Source organism: Tachypleus tridentatus, chromosome 2 (assembly GCF_004210375.1).
Source record: "Tachypleus tridentatus isolate NWPU-2018 chromosome 2, ASM421037v1, whole genome shotgun sequence".
Classification (NCBI taxonomy): Eukaryota; Metazoa; Arthropoda; class Merostomata; order Xiphosura; family Limulidae; genus Tachypleus; species Tachypleus tridentatus.
In genome coordinates, this window is record NC_134826.1 from 56,025,148 (window position 1) to 56,042,003 (window position 16,856).

A 16,856-nucleotide genomic window follows, 5' to 3' on the forward strand; every position below is an offset into this window, starting at 1 on the left:
TAACTATTCTAGTTAGCAGAGCAGATGGTAGAAGGAGATTTAGTAAGCTAAAACTAGTCAAAAATCACAAAAACACGTCGAGTATGGCTAGGTGACTAATGCGCTCGATTCGTTATCTGGGGTACGTGGGTTCGTATCGCTGTTACACCAAACATATTTCCCAGTAAGCTGTGGGGGCTTTATTATGTGACGGTCAATTCCACTATTCGTTAGTAAAAGAATAGTCCAAGTATTGACAGGTGGTGATGACTAGCTGCCTTTCCTCTCGTCTTACACTACTAAAATAGGGACGACTAGCGCAGATAGCCATCGCGTAGCTTTGAGCGACATTCAAAAATGAACAAACACATTAGAATCAATATGTCTCACAGTAATTACTTTGTACAGAGAACGTGCTCTTTCAATTCATATTGATCAGGCTGTTAACATATTGGTTTTATTGAAAACGGAGTATAAAACGTTGACTGTAATCCATTGATAGCATATTAGCTGAAAACATGTTTTATTGTAAAAACAAATTCTTCAGTCACAAAACTAAAAATATGGACGAGAGTTTCCAAAACACAGTTAAAAGTCTCAATACGAAAAAAAATTAATAGAAACATGCCTCAGTCAGAGATTGCACATTTATTTGGTGCTTGATATTTTAATAAAAAAGATTATCGAACATTATCTACTCACTGTTGCTGGATATAGTCCATTGCTCCAGATGGACATCAAATCTGCAACAAGAAGAATAACAGTGCCCTTTATTGGAGTTGCCTGGATCCATTCTCCTGACTTAGTTTTCAACTAGGAGATAGTAAAAGTTTTAAACGTTAAGACATCTGTATCACGACTTAAATATTAAACCCACTAGTAACTATAACTTTTTTGTCTTTTAAAGTCTTTAATTTTAGTCTTTAAAGCTCATAACCCAGTCTCTGATACAGCGGAGGGGCACAGCAGAGCAGAAGTAAGTGTGTTTGTTATAAGTGCCATTATTGTTGGGTTTATTGTTTTCTCCTCACCTTTGTGCCTAGAGAGTATCCTTAGAGGGAATTTGCCTGGTGGATTAGCAAGGAAAAATAATTAACGCTAAGCCTTTTCGGGTAATATCTTTTAAGTAAAAGTACGTTGGATTTAAGTTATTATGTTTTAAAAAAGGTTAATTATTTCTGTTTATTCTTGACCATCTGTTTCTAAGGAATATTTAATTTCATAGTTTGGATATTTTCAGTTGGGTCCTTATGATACGCTTTGAAAAGTTTAACTGGATGAATTTTTGATGAGAGTGGACCATTTCTTAAAAAGCGGCCTTAACTTGACCTGCATTTCGAATTACGAATGTAATATTAAGTAAAACTGTTTTGTTGTTACATGATTCATGAACTTCAATATAAATTAAACAAAATCTATAAAATCATAATAAAAATGTCTATTTTGTATAATTTTTCTCAGTACCCTCACCTCCATTCCCCCAGAATCGTCTTGGAACAAGAACGTTATGGTTCCAAAATCTGCATGTTCTCCAAAACAAGCAACATTAGGATGTTTGATATCTCCCACAGGAGGATAATACAACATTCGGAAGGATCCATTTTTATCTACTTGGTATGCGTGACGCTTCAAGAAAAAATATTCATCTACGCCTGTATTTAATGTGTAAGAAATGTCCAAATAGGGGACTATTATTAATAAAATGTACACAATTCTTTTGTTCTAATCTTTTAAAATATTTTGTTGCACATAATTATAATTACTGAAGGGAAAAACGAAACTAGAATGTGGGCAAGTTTTAATAGAGTACGATGTCAAGTTGGATCCCCAGAAGAATGCTTTTAAATGTACGCAACTCACCTAAAGCTTTTGCCAGAACCTTTAGGAGACGGTTAGATAAAGTCAGAATCGCTGAAATACATTCAAGACACCTCTTTCTCAATCCCGGTGCGAGTTCTTCAGGTGGAAAATAAGAGTTTTCATTTGTCACTGCAATAACATCTTTGATTTCATGGTCGAGATCCAGATCAAGGCAAAGGTGTACAAATATTATACTTACCTACGACAATTTTCTCCGTTTTCAAAAAACGCAAGGAAAGTTATGGATTAACTCTGAATTGAGCTGAAAACTGGCTATAGGAATGGAAATAAATATACTTAAACATCTGAAAATGAGTTTTACTTTTATTTAAGAGGAATTGTAATATTAGCAAGAAATGTGGATTTTAAAATCAAGAAATCTGATTGTTCTTCTAGATATCTGAACATTAATCACACGACACTTCTGTTTGAATATTATTGTCAAAAGGAAATTTTAACAATTTTGAGAAAAGAAAGAAATAGTCTATGGAATCAGATCGAGAGAATATTTTAAAATTAAGAACAAAAAATAATATGAAACCAATTATATCATTCCATTGGAAAAACTCTGTATCAAAACTGTTTGTTATTAAGCACCAAACTTTGGTTTGTTTGTTTGTTTTGGAATTTCGCACAAAGCTACTTGAAAGCTAAAGCACCAAACTACACAATTGGTTATCTCTGCTGTATCGACATCAGCACGGGAATCGAATCTCTGTTTTAGCGTTTTAAGTCTTCGCATTTGCTGTAAAACCACTGGAGGGGAAGGGGAGGTGCAATCCAATTTTGTGGAGATCAGTTAGTTTTTAGTGTCAGAAATTTTGTATTCATATTCCAACATTCCATAGCTGTTATTAGAGAAACTTCTGAAGACAAACCATATAAAGTGATGTACAGATGATATATGTTTGCCAATAAAGTTAGTGGCGTACAGATCTATGTTTTCCAGAAACGTCAGTGACGTGCAGATGATCTATGCTTTCCTATAAAGTTAGTGACATGCAGATTTATCTGTGTTTACCTGGAAGATTAATGACGTACAGGTGATTAATGAACAGTAAGTTCATTCTCTCCATTAATATAACCGTTTAAAACAGGGTAATTTCGGCTGTACTTCTGTTTTACTTCTTTTGGCAACTTGAGAAACTCCTTGGATTTCTTATGTATATCGGATATCTTTGAAAACATAAATCAGCCAATGTTAGTTTTGTGTTAAGCACACAATAGAAATGGAGTTTTTAACTTTCACACACGCAAACATGAAAATATTATTAAACCTATACAAATCGATACAACGTAACGAGCCGGTCGAGTACACACTTTACATTAGGGTCAGTTGTGACAGATACATCTAACTAAACACCTAAAATTCCAGTCAAAGTTATCTACATCTATCGTAAGTATTAAAATACAACATTAAAGTAACCATTTATTTCATCTTCTATTCTAGTATAGTTGTTCGGTGCATCAGAGACTGTTACATTGGAACAGGAAAACATTGAAAAGAAATTATTTGGATAATCACGCAACCTCGATATCTCCAAACAAACCAAACCAAAATATTCTTACTATTGTTATGGTGTGAATATTTTAGGTGACAAAGCATAATTATAATTAATTACGTTTGTTATAAGTCGTTATTAAATAGGTTTGTTACGTTTTAACTGTATTATATTTGCATTTGGTATTTTAGGATTTTCCAATAAAAGGAACAGTGTAAAGTATTTTAACCACATTACGTATGTCATTAAATACAGAATATTACGGACACAGTAGTGTTGAAAGGTTATTACATACAATTTTTGAAAACCTGTAAAGGAAAGAATATCGAATTTTGTTTTAAAACCTTTTGTAAGCCTAATATTAAGGTGTTATGAGAAATACAATTAATCAAAACACACACACACACACTTAAGACGAGAAAGCTTATTATGTTCCAATTACAAAGTAAATAATATCTTTCTTTTAATTGTTGAGAAGAAATATTTTTATGTTAAATTTCACAAACATTCGAGAAATATCTATTAATATACTAAAAAAAGAGCTATAATATAATAGTACTATAAGAAATAATAAAAGATATTAAAAGTTCGTCCTATCTCATTGTGTGCTTATTCGTGATTAACATAATCGAAATCTAAGCCATCTTTATTTACTAGCTACTCTGCAGAAAAGTATAATAACGTTACGAATTGGAGGCTGGGGTTACAGCACATGTCAGTTTGGAAGGAAAGAGTAGAGAAGTTATTTTTATTTATTCTACTGTACTGAAGCCTTTAGTTACATTGTTTTTACAAAGAGTTTCCGCATTTGATATAACATGTTTGCATCTTAATTATTTTCCTCGAATTAAGGTCACCGTAAATTTCTGGTGCGGGGACATTCAAACAGAAAACGAATATGATCCTATAATATTTATTCTTTATATTGTAAGCTATATTTTACCATTGTCATGAGTTATATTTTCTATGCGTTAATTTACTTGTTTGGTTGAAGTATGGCATTGCTGGTCGCTAGAAATCTCAGCTCGTACCTGAGGATTATGAATTCAATTCCCATCCCCCAACATACTTGTTTCTTTAGTCGTGAAATCGTTATTAAATGATATTTCTAGGTCGATTAAAACTTTGTATTCCTCGGTGGTTAGGGAACGTGACTTGTAATCTGAGGACTCCAAGTTCAAATCATGTTCCTGAACATGTTTGCCTTTATTATGTGACCATCAACCCATATAAACCATGCGTGAAAACGATTTGGCAAATTCTAGAGCTAACACAAACCTACGTCTACTACTAAATGCATCAACTCAATTCCTGTAGTACTTAAACATGAACTTCTCATAGTGACGGTGTAGAAGAATTGTAAGAATTAAGCGAGCAAACAGGTGTTTCTTGAAAGGATATGTTACATGATCATTAGAATCAAATATGTATGGAAAAAGAGTATTTCTAGATGATACTAAAAGAGGAAACTGCGATAGCTACAGCGAAGATTACCATGAATGAACAGCTATTAATATAAGGACGTGTGTTACAACCAAAACAAATCAAAAGAACCACAAAGAGCTAACAAAATATCAAAACGATAGAAACTAGCTGAGAGTATGGGGTGAAGTTCATCTGCAAATACTCCATTTGTTCCAAATTAGTTAAGAAATTAATTATTCGAAGGTAATCCTTCACATGTTCATGCGCTTATTGCTGAAAAAATCTTTATTATGTTGGTTGACACTTGTTCTACATCTACTATCGTTTGACCCGATTTGTTAATGAAAGATGGGAAACTGTCTCTTCAGATGAAGCGAGAACAGGAATTAATGCAAACAAAGGATGGACAGTACGTCAAATCATTTGTTGTTTTATATTCACTGACTAAATTAATCAAATTTTTTTTCACATAAAAAACAATATCGAAATTTTGTTAAAAATAATAAACACTACTTTAAAGTTTACTCGATTGCATAAAAAAGTGTTTTACGGTGAGAAAAATACTATTTTACAACGTACCAGATTTTCAGGAATCCCGTGGTTTTTAATGTATAGAAAACCATATTCCAACAAAGAGCGATGAACTTCTGATGCAACTCTTCGAAATGCATCATTACTTCGTTCTCCTTAAACCTGCGCACCTGAAAGTGTAAACATTGATTTGTTGAATTAAAATGATGGAAAAAATCGTTCACTTCAAAGGCCATAAAATATGCTGAGTTTCAAATATATTTTAATAAAATATTGTACGTTATCATATTTTTCCCAACTAACGGTCTCCCGCTGGTAGAGTGGTTAAGTCTACCGATTTACATCGCTAAAATAGGGGCTCGATTCCCTGTGTGGACTCAGCATGTAGCCTGATGTGACTTTGCAAAATGAAAGCACACAATTCCGACCAAAACTTTGTTTGTTGTATCTCCACAAAGGACCTCGTAAACACTAAGTAATGATGAACAAGAGAGAATGAATAATTTAAATAGTGTTATATGCACTTCTTACAAAAACCTCTCCCGGACCAGTAATTAATAATATAATTTATTGCGAATGTAACATGACACATTCATTACTATTACAACATAATTACAAATAAATATTTCACTTACCGATTTCTTGCATATCAATTATAGGAATGTATTCCATTATTAACAAACACGTTTCTTTCCAGTTCGAACTTTTTGCTTATCTCTAGACTTAGACTGTGTTACAATCAAGTTGCTTAGTGGTCAGTATTAAGGCTGTATATCAATTTAATCCCTAAATTGTCGATTGTAACTGCCTTAAATAGGTGATTGACTTATCTCTAGTAACAGTTTCTCAAGCTAGAGGGCAGTAATACATTTAATTTCGTCGCTTTCCTCGTGATTTGATTTCCTTCCAAATGATACGATATGTATCAATTTTAGATCATATCGCACAAGAGCACTGTCGTAATTGCTCAATCCAAAGATCAGAGTTATTGTATTGCTGTGACGAGAATAACAGTGCAAATAAGACTTATTCATCTGAAAGTTTGTAAACGTTTTTTGGTTTAATTTACAAAATAAATAGAAACCAATATATTTTGTTGATACGATCAGTTGTTATAGCAATATTTAATATGTACAGTAGTATTCAAACGGTTTATCTCAAGCAACAATTTAGTTTGTGTTTAGATTTTATGGAGACGTTAAAATAAAGCGGGTAGAAGACGTAAATTCCACAGTTATAAAGCAGCAAAGTTAATATATGGGATTATTTAGACACATCTAAATGGGTTTATATAAATCATGCTAAATATTAACTTTTTTTAACATGTTTACTGGGATATATATGTTTATATATATATATTTCAACTTTCTTAACAAAGTTATGTATTTCATGTATTGTTTTAAACTAGGGTGACTAAACATCAGTGTAAAAGCTACTAAAATATCGAAATTAAACATGTAAATAATTTGATATTTCGAAGATGATGGCTTTTCGAAAGGTTCTCAAAAGTTTATTCACAATACTTGGAGTCATGGTTGTACACATAATGGTTAACTATACAGGGAAGAGTGAGTCAGAGGAACTCAGTGATAAGTTCAAAGGGTTGATGAAATCATTTAAAGATAATGGCCCAAAAGTAACTGTGAATATGAAATTTTAAATAGATCACTAGGGCTAAATCTAGGCTAAAATTAAGAGGTAAGAATGTGAAGATTAGCTGGCTGGACTTGTGGGGTTAGTTCAGTCGGGAGCCTGGCATGGTCTGGTGAGTTAAGGCGTTGGACTCGTAATCAGAGGGTCGCGGGTTCGAATCCCCGTCGCACCAAACATGCTCGCCCTTTCAGCCATCAATCACACTATTCGTTGGTAAACGAGTAGCCCAAAAGTTGGCAGTGAGCGGCCATGACTAGCTGCCTTCCCTCTAGTCTTACACTGCAAAATTAGGGACGGCTAACGCAGATAGCCCTCGTGTAATTTGTGTGGAAATAACCTTAACGGTGACATGAAAAAAAAGAGTGTTAGTGCAATCGTTGATCAGTCTTTTCTAAGCAATGTAATAGGATAAATATGATTTTCTTACATGTGATCTTTTCACATGCGAAGATACGAACGAGGCCATGTCGTAATTAACACTTATTTGGCCCAATATGTAAAATTACTTTTCATCTTTTGTGGTGGTGACAATTAAAATAAAAAAAGAAGAAATAACATGGTGAGGTTATACGGTTAGTGAAATCAATATAAAGTGAGAATCAATACAAGTCAAAAGCTCTGACCAATCGGAAACCATAAGAAAAAAAAGGATAGACTTCGCTTCTCGTTTTGGAGTGTGGGCCCGGCATGGCCAAGCGTGCTGAGGCGTGCGACTCGTAATCTGAGGGTCGCGAATTCGTTTCTTCGTCGCGCTAAACATGCTCGCCCTTTCAGCCGTGGGGGCGTTATAATGTGACGGTCAATCCCACTATTCGTTGGTAAAAGAGTAGCCCAAGAGTTGGTGGTGAGTGGTGATGACTTGCTGCCTTCCCTCTAGTCTTACACTACTAAATTAGGGACGGCTAGCACAGATAGCCCTCGAGTAGCTTTGAAAACAAAAAACGTTTTGGTGTGCGCCTACTTCTTTGTAAGTTGATATGGCTGTGGTTTTATTTACTGACACTGGTGTAGCCTATCAGTGAAATGAATCCAATGTATTGACGTATTAGTACACCGTACTACTTCAACGGAACACTAGTTCATGTATCATGGGGCAAGCTATAAACAATTTAGTTGTTTTTCTTCTAGACCTTAATCCCAGTTTTTAGTTGAAAGCTCTAACAACCACATCAGCCGCAGTAATAACCAATCATAAGACGAGAGCAGAGGGAGAAATTATACTTTACTTAATAATCTTTTTTAGATCTAATAACGGCTGTTAAGAACTGTGAAAGAGAGAGAAATACAATGGAACTTTTATTGGTAATAATTATATATAAATAATAAGATAAAAAAACATTATATTTTATACGGATTCTTCGTGACTTTATCCGCGTAAATATAAAGCTTATGTTAATATTTCCGTTTTTTTTTTTCAACAAAAAATACAAACATATTCAGAGCCCTCTTTTGCAATTTTCAAAACACTGTCGTGCTCATGAAATCTCTATGGTATCCACATGAAGCCCCTAGCAGCACAATAGTAAGTTGTTGGATTAATAACGCTAGAAACCGCTCGTGGTGAGGATAGCAGAGACTTTTGTTTGTTTGTTTGTTTGTTTTTTGAATTTCGAACAAAGCTACTCGAGGGCTATCTGTGGTAGCCGTCCCTAATTTAGCAGTGTAAGACTAGAGGGAAGGCAGCTAGTCATCACTACCCACCGCCAACTCTTGGGCTACTCTTTTACCAACGAATAGTGGGATTGACCGTCACATTATAACGCCCCCACGGCTGAAGGGCAGATTTTGACGAGGGATCGCAGATTACGCGCTTAACACGCTAGGTCATGTCGGGCCTTATAGCAGAGACAATCAATTATGTAACTTTGCGCTTACCTGAAAACAGACAAAATATCCATATGAGGCTGAACAGCGGTAAGTCTGTGGACTTATAACGCTAGAAACCAGGTTTCGATATTCGCGATGGAAAATAACAACAACAGATATTGTACTTTGTAGTTTTGTGTTTAACCACAAGCAAACAAACACAAAAAATATGCACATTAAAAACACGATAGGTTAGTTCCAATTTGACTCTCAATTCACTGATCGCAGTCTTCCCCTACCCTCCCAGTAGCAAGTTCAGGCAGTATGTACCACACAGGGAAACAGATGGACAACGTTTATCAATACAGGTATCAACATCAAGTTTCGTTCTTACCTCCTTCTATACTTTCAGGATAAAATAAATTTTTGGAAATTTGTTTTTGTACAGTTTTTATCAACGTAGATTTCAGGTAAGCTCAGATATTTTGTTCTGTTCAACGTTGAAATACTTTCCAATTGTTAAATAATCACCTTATCTTCAACATATAGTTTACTAATGGTGGGCTCTGATATTGTGTCATGCGAAGTCATTTTGCTCTTCCGTATTACAACATCCATTGTAAATAATTGACCCAAAGGTAAGTGAAAGCATTAATTTTCTACCTAAGACATATTTCGGACTCCACTGGTAAATCATGGGGAATAACAAAAGTAATTTTGTTTACATGTTTTGTGTAATTTTTATGCCTTTAGAAACCCTCGAACTATTGAAGGTAAGAAAACCCATAAGCGATTAGATATTTGACAGAAGCAATACAAAAAATAAAAGTTTAGTAGATGAAAATTCTTTTTCTGTTAAGTTTTTTTTAAAATAAAATATTGTTTCAAACCCGTGAAACCTTTCCCCGACGGAAGTGAGAATGAATTTTTAAAAGTTACTTCATATTTCTTTTAGGAATGTTTTTTTTTTAATTTCGCGTAAAGCTACACGAGCGTTATCTGTGCTAGTCATCCCTAATTTAGCAGTGTAGGACTAGAGGGAAGGCAGCTAGTCATCACCACCCACCGCCAACTCTTGGGCTACTTTTTTAACAATGAATAATGGGATTGACCCTCATATTATGACATCCCCACGGCTGAAAGGGCAAGAATGTTTGGTGTGATGGGGATTCGAATCAGTGACCCTCGGATTACGAGTCGAGTACTTCAACCAAGATAAACGCAAGAATCGAAAATGAATTTTGTAGCCAAAACTTTAAGTTCAAGTGTGACACATGCTATATAATTTTGGAATAACGACTTAAACTTTCCTAATTTTAAGGTTCGTGAGCCTCACTATGAAATTTATAAGAGAAATGAAATTGTTAACAATGAATTCCCTAAAATCAAGACCATTACAAGTGATTACAAAAGCATTCAATAAACTCTTGGATGTTTACTTGACCTATAGCGACCCGTTATCTTCGTTATTTGGTCCTGTTGTACGGAAGTCCGTGTTTCAAGGATTTGAAATAATTTTGTTGTTTACATGTTACTTCAGCCATAGAGTGTCTGCTCAAAGGAACTCGGTCATTTTTTACAAGGTTCAAGAACAGGTTCACTTAATCCAGATTATATTTGTTCACAAGGACATCTCACGAAAAACACGTTAAATAAAACTGCAAGCTAACATTTTCTGGACACGGTAGTTATTTATTTTGTAAGGCGTTTTTTAAATATTTTCTTTTTTTCGTAATTACCTGTACACGGTAATTTGCTTCTTCTTTTACGGGTATGCTGATAACTACATACCCTGGTGGGTCAGGTGTAACACACCTCTTCCTCCATTCCTAACTTTAACTCCCGGCTACTTTTTACAGTTTACTTGTCGTGCTTGAGGTTCAAAGTAACCCACATTTACTACGGCCCCTTTCAGGGCAGTGTCCACATATTGTCTACAATGGCCTAATTTTAAAATCTAATTACATAAAAAATACTTATAAAATATGTATGTATATAAAACTAAATCTAAAAATCTAGTGTTTGGTGGCCGGCTTAATTTATATTCTTAGGAGAGAGGTTTGGTTTGAATTTCACGCAAAGCTACACGAGAGCTATCTGCACTAGCCGTCCTAATTTAGCAGTGTAAGACTGGAGAGAAGGGTATTTTTCTTTTCGCAAAGCCACATCGGGCTGTCTGCGTAGCCCACCGATGGGAATCGAACCCGTGGTTTTAGCGTTGTAAATGCGGAGACATATTGCTGTACTAGCGGCGGGCCAGAGGGAAGGCAACTAACCATCACCACATATCATTAACTCTCGGGCTACTGTTTTACCAACAACGAGTGGGATTGATCGTAACTTAATAATGCCTCCATTGCTAAAAGGGCGAGCATGTTTAGTGTGACAGGGTTTCAAACCCGCGACCCCCAGTTTACGACTCATGTGCCTTAACCACCTGACCATGCCGGGCATAGAAGAGAAGTTCTCTATCGGGGTCACACGGTAAATGATTTTTATGCTCATTTTTAGAAAAATAATTTTGTGCATTATGCAAGAGTCTATCGGATAATGTTTTTAAGTTTGCTTATTTATTCATGTATGAATTCTGTGCTGCGCGGTACTTTATATGATGTGATGATGACAGAATTTTGTATTTTCTGTAGTTTGTGTGTTATTTTTAACCAGGCTGGACATGCGTATTCTATAATGAGTCTAATGTATGTTTTGTATATTTTTATTATATTATCTGGAGAAGTGCATTGATATTTACCCGATAGGCTTGCATAATTTTCTCGTTTCGAGATTGTAGTCGCTAGTGTACTGTTATCTGGTATCGTAGGCTGAGCCAAAAATTTTCCGAGGTAGCAGTCTGTAAAAGTAATCCGTTCATGTATAACTCAGGTGAATCTCTTTTTTAGTTTACTTAATCTTGTGAATAGTATTACTTGGTATTTTGGAATGTTTATTTTTTCTATGTTTTTGACAGTATTCCTCTAAGTTGTTTAGGACTGGTTGAAGGTTTGTTGCTGCTAATGAACGAGTGGGGGCGCTTTTCCAGACCGCTACATCGTCAGCATATTGTGACGCAAAACCTAAGTTTAGGTCCGATAGTAGCAAATTAACCAATTACGTGATAAATAAGATAGGGCTAACTGACGTGATGACGAAATAACCCACTTGTAGTGAAAATTATATATTTAAAAACGACTGGTATGAGTAGAGAAAGCACTAGTAGAGAAGCGAACAATGTTTCGACCTTCTTCGGTCATCGTCAGGTTCACAAAGAATGAAAAGGTTACTGACCGGTAGCTGACCACATGTTTGAAGGCAGTTGTTTAATTGTGTGTAGGAATGTAGAGGGCGTGCTTAGATGTTGGATATATATATTAATATAGGTATAAAGGTGTTCCTTTGTATAGGTTTATTTTGGGCTTGAGTTGTTGTATAAGTAAGACTTATTTAATTGCGTTTATTTATGTTTGTTTCTTTATTTAGTATTTTAGTGTTTTCTATGGTTATGTTGTGTTTATTTGATTTGCAGTGTTCGAAAACGTGTGAAAATAACTTTTTCTGTTCTTTGAATCTGGTTTCCATTTTTCTACTTGTTTCTCCAATATAAAAGTCGTGGCAGTTACGACAATGCATTTTATAAATAATGTTGGTCTGGTGTTTGTCAGTTTTTACACAGTATAGACCTTAATTTTGTTTGTTGTTTTTAAATAAATTTGGTATTAACTGGAATGTCATATTTTGCTGCTAGTTTTTGCCTAATGTTGGTTATTTTTCTGCTGATGTCGGAAATATATGGTATGCAGTCGTATGTGGTTTCGTGATATTTTAAATCGTGGGGTATATTTACTTTTGTTAGTTGATTTTGCCTTTTCTCTTTGTGTGTGCGTATAATGTTTTTTACCGTTTGTGGAGGAAACTTGTTGATGTTGATGAAGTATTGTTTTATTTTGTCTACTTCGTCGTTAATTTTATCTGGTGAGCATAGTTTTACGGCTGTGTTTACTTGGTTTCTTAGTATGTTGGGTTTTCGTTTTGTTTCATGTGCTGAGTCCCAAGGAATGTAGAGTCCATTATGGGTGATTTTTCGGTGGATTCCTGTTTTAAGTTGTGTATTGGTTCTTGTAATTTTGAGGTTAAGAAATGATATTTGATTGCTTTCTTCCTGTTAACATGTGAAGTTAATGTTGGAGTGTATAGAGTTAATGTGATTGAAAAAAATTAAATGTGTGTTCTGTAGATGTGAATTCCGCTATCGTGTCCTCTACATATCAAATAAACACCACAACAATTTACAGCAGAGTACAAGCGGTCAACTAAAGTCCTCAACAATTTAGATCAGCATATAAGTGTTCAACTGAAGTCTACAACAGTTTACAGCAGCATATAAGTGTTCAAGTGAAGTCCACAAAAGTTATAACAGCATACTAGAGTTGAAATAAAGTCCTCCAGAATTTACAGAATATAACTAATCTTCAAGTAAAGACTACAACAATATTCAACTGTGTATAAGTGTTCAAGTAATGTCCAAAAATATTTTCAGCAGCATTGTAATATTTAAGTAAAGACACAACAATTTACAGCAGTGTACTAGTGTTAAGTAAAGACCACAATAATTTACAGGAGTGTACAAGTTTTTAAGTAAAGACTACAACAAGTTACAACAACATACAAGTTTTCAAGTAAAGTACTCGACAATTTATCGTATCGTACTAGTTTTCAAGTGAAGTCCAAAATAAATTGATGCAGCATACTAGTGTTCATTTAAAGACCACAACAATTTACAACAATGTGTAAGTGTTCAAGTAAATTCCTCAACAATTTACAGCAGCATACTAGTCTTCAAGTAAAGTCTACAACAATTTAGAGAGGTATACAAGTTTTCAAGTCCACAACGAATTACAGTAGCATCCAAGTGTTCAAGTAAAGTCCACAAAATCTATAGCAGCATGCTAGTGTTCAAGCCCACAACAACTCAGAGCAGCATGCAAGATGTTAAGTAAAGTCCACAACAATTTACCGCAGCATAATTGTGTTCATGTAAAGTCCACTGCAATTACAGCACATTAGTATACTTAAATTAAAGAACCCAACAATATATAGCAGAGTACAAATGTTCAAGTAATGTCCAAAACAATTTCCATCAGTATACAAATTGTCCACAACACCTTAAAGCAGTGTTCAAAAGTTCAAGTAAAGTGCACAAAAATTTGGAGCAGTGTAGAAGTATTCAAGTAAAGCTCCCAACAATTTTAAGCAGCATACAGGTTTTCAAGTAAAGACCAACAATATATAGCCGCATATAAGTGTTCAAGTAAAGTCCACAACAAAGTACAGCAGTATACTAGTGTTCAAACAAAGTCGACAACTATTTACAACACTATATAAGTGTTCACGTAAAGTCCACAACAATTTATAGCAGCATACAAGTGTTTAAGGCTCAACAATTTATAGCAGTGTATAAGTGTTCAAGTAAATTCCACAAAAGCTACAGCAACATAGTTCACCACAATTTACAGCACATTAATAGTCTTCAAGTAAAGACCACAACAATATAGAGTAGTGTACAAGTATTCAAGTAAAGACCACAACAATGTACAGCAGTGTATTAATATTTGAGTAATGTCCAAAACAATTTACAGCAGTGTACAAGTGTTGAAGTGAAGTACACAAAAATGTACCGAAGTATACAAGTATTCAAATCCTAAATGAGTTACAGCAGCATACAAGTGTTTAAGCAAGATCCACAACAATTTACAATATTCTACTAGTGTTCAAGTAAACTCCAAGACAACTTACAGCAGAGTACAATTGTTGAAGTAAAGAGCACAACAATTTACAGCAGTTTACAAGTGTTCAGGTAAAGACTACATCAGTATTCTGCAGTGTACATGTGTTCAAGTAATGTCCACAAAAATTATCAGTAGCATACTAGAGTTCAAGTAAAGTCCACAACAATTTATAGCAGCATACTAATCTTCAAGTAAGGACCACATCAATTTACAGCAGTGTACTAGCATTGAAGTAACGACCAAAACAAGTTACAGTAGCATACAAGTGTTCAGATAAAGTCCACAACAAATTACAGCAGTATACTAGTGTTGAAATAAAGTCAACAACTATTTACAAAACCATATAAGTGTTCAAGTAAAGAACACCACAACTTACAGTACATTACCAGTCTTCAACTAAAGGCCACAACAATATACAGTTGTGTAGAAGTTTTCAAGTAACGTCCAAAATAATTCCCAGAAGTGTACAAGTGTTCAAATGAAGAACACAAAAATGTAGAGAAGTATACGAGTGTTCAAGCCCACAACAATTGTGAGCAGTGTACTAGTGTCCAAGTAAAGTCCACAACAATTTACAGCAGCATATTTGTCTTAAAGTAAGAACCACAACAATTTATTGCAGTGTACAAGTATTTAAGTAATGTCCACAACAATTTGGAGCAGCATACTAGTGTTAAAGTAAAGAGCACAACTATTTACAGAAGTGTACAATTTACAGCAGAGTAGTATGGTTCATGTAATGACCAAAACAATTTTCACCAGCATACAAGCAAAGTCCACAAAAATTTACAGCTGTGTGCTAGTGTTAAAGTAAAGTCATACAATTTTAAAGTAGCATATAAGTGTTCAAGTAAAGTCCAAAAAACGTACAGTACATTACTAGTCTTGAAATAAAGACCACAACAATACACAAAAGTGTACAAGAGTTAAGTAAAGTTGACGATAATTTATAGAAGCATACTAATATTCAAGTAAAGACGACAACAATATAGAGCATCGTACATGTGTTCAAGTAAAATCTACAACAACTTACAGGAACATGCAAGTTTTCAAGTGAAGTCCACAACAATTTACAGCAGTGTACAATATAAACCTAAGTATAAGCTTTTGGTATTTTCATCAATGGACGGATTGCATGCTTTATTCTGTAACTAATAGTGCAGGTTATACATGTGTTGACACTGGAATCGTTTTATCAGTTGAGAAATTACGATGTTATACTTGGTAGAAACGTCGTAAGTTGATTGTTTAACTGAAATATGAAAGTACGAAATAATAATTAGAAGTAACTTAATGGCATTTCATCGGTAACAGTAGATAGTCAGTGTATTTGTTATTAACTTACCACGCAAACAATTTTTTTCGCTAATATTCGAATCAGCTGCATGTATAGTTTGTTACTGATAGAGATCTGGAGCGGACGCAAAGCTTTCATATACTCATACTCACGTGACAAGAAAATAGTTGAAATGACCGTTTCTTTTTGTTTTTCAATTTTTTTACCCTCTACGGAATCACGTGTGATTTTCGGGCATATTTTTCTTTTTCTTTTCTCCAGTTAACTTTGTTTATTTAGTCCTTCCAAGACTACAACAAAGACCCAGACCACACACAACCAACTCTTGGGCTACTCTTTTATCAACAAATAGTGTAACTTACTAAAATCATGTACAGTGGAGCGCCATTAAGCCGCGGACCAGTAAACCGCGAAATCGCTTAAGCCGCTGTAGCAAGTCTTGTCCCAAAATTTTTGATGTATTAAATCTAAAAAAAAGGTTTATTTTTATTGTAATCTTTATATTATTAATAAATCTTAATCAAAATTGTGTTGTGTATTTTATTTATTAAAAAGGGGAAAAACGAACCATCGCAATGCATTGGTCGTTTGTGTTAAAACGGCACTTGTCAATTGTAAATGAATAGTCTATACATTAATATTATAATGATCACGCAATGGCCCGGATGAGGCTCCTCGGAGGAGCTGTTGGCGACTTCGGCTTTTCAGTCACAAAGGTTTAAGCCGCGGATCACTTAAGCCGCGGTTAAGCAGGTTGACCCCCCAAATACCGCGGCTTAACTGCGCTCTACTGTATAACTCTATTCCCCTCGGTGGACTCAGCACATAGTCCGATGTGGCTTTGCAATAAGAAAATACACACACATGCACATAATGATATAATGTATCATTAGCGACAAAGATTCGAACACATGACCCGTAACTTGAGAGTTATGTGTTCTAATTACAAACAAAAATGCCCATTTTTCAAAAATGTAATGCGCTTATATAATATCGAAAGTTAACTAAAGCTTTCGCAAG

At 34.7% G+C, this 16,856-nt stretch overlaps 1 protein-coding gene across 4 annotated transcripts in view; it reads right to left on the reverse strand.

Moving 5' to 3' along the window:
• The window catches only part of LOC143243888 (putative iron/ascorbate oxidoreductase DDB_G0283291), a 238,734-nt gene that overhangs the window by 1,956 nt on the left and 219,922 nt on the right, over positions 1–16,856 (reverse strand). For all 4 annotated transcript variants that reach the window (XM_076487656.1, XM_076487653.1, XM_076487654.1 and 1 more), the window contains one exon: positions 5,346–5,467. In XM_076487656.1, coding sequence (XP_076343771.1) covers positions 5,346–5,467 — 122 coding nt within the window. The remainder of the gene's footprint in view (positions 1–5,345; positions 5,468–16,856) is intronic.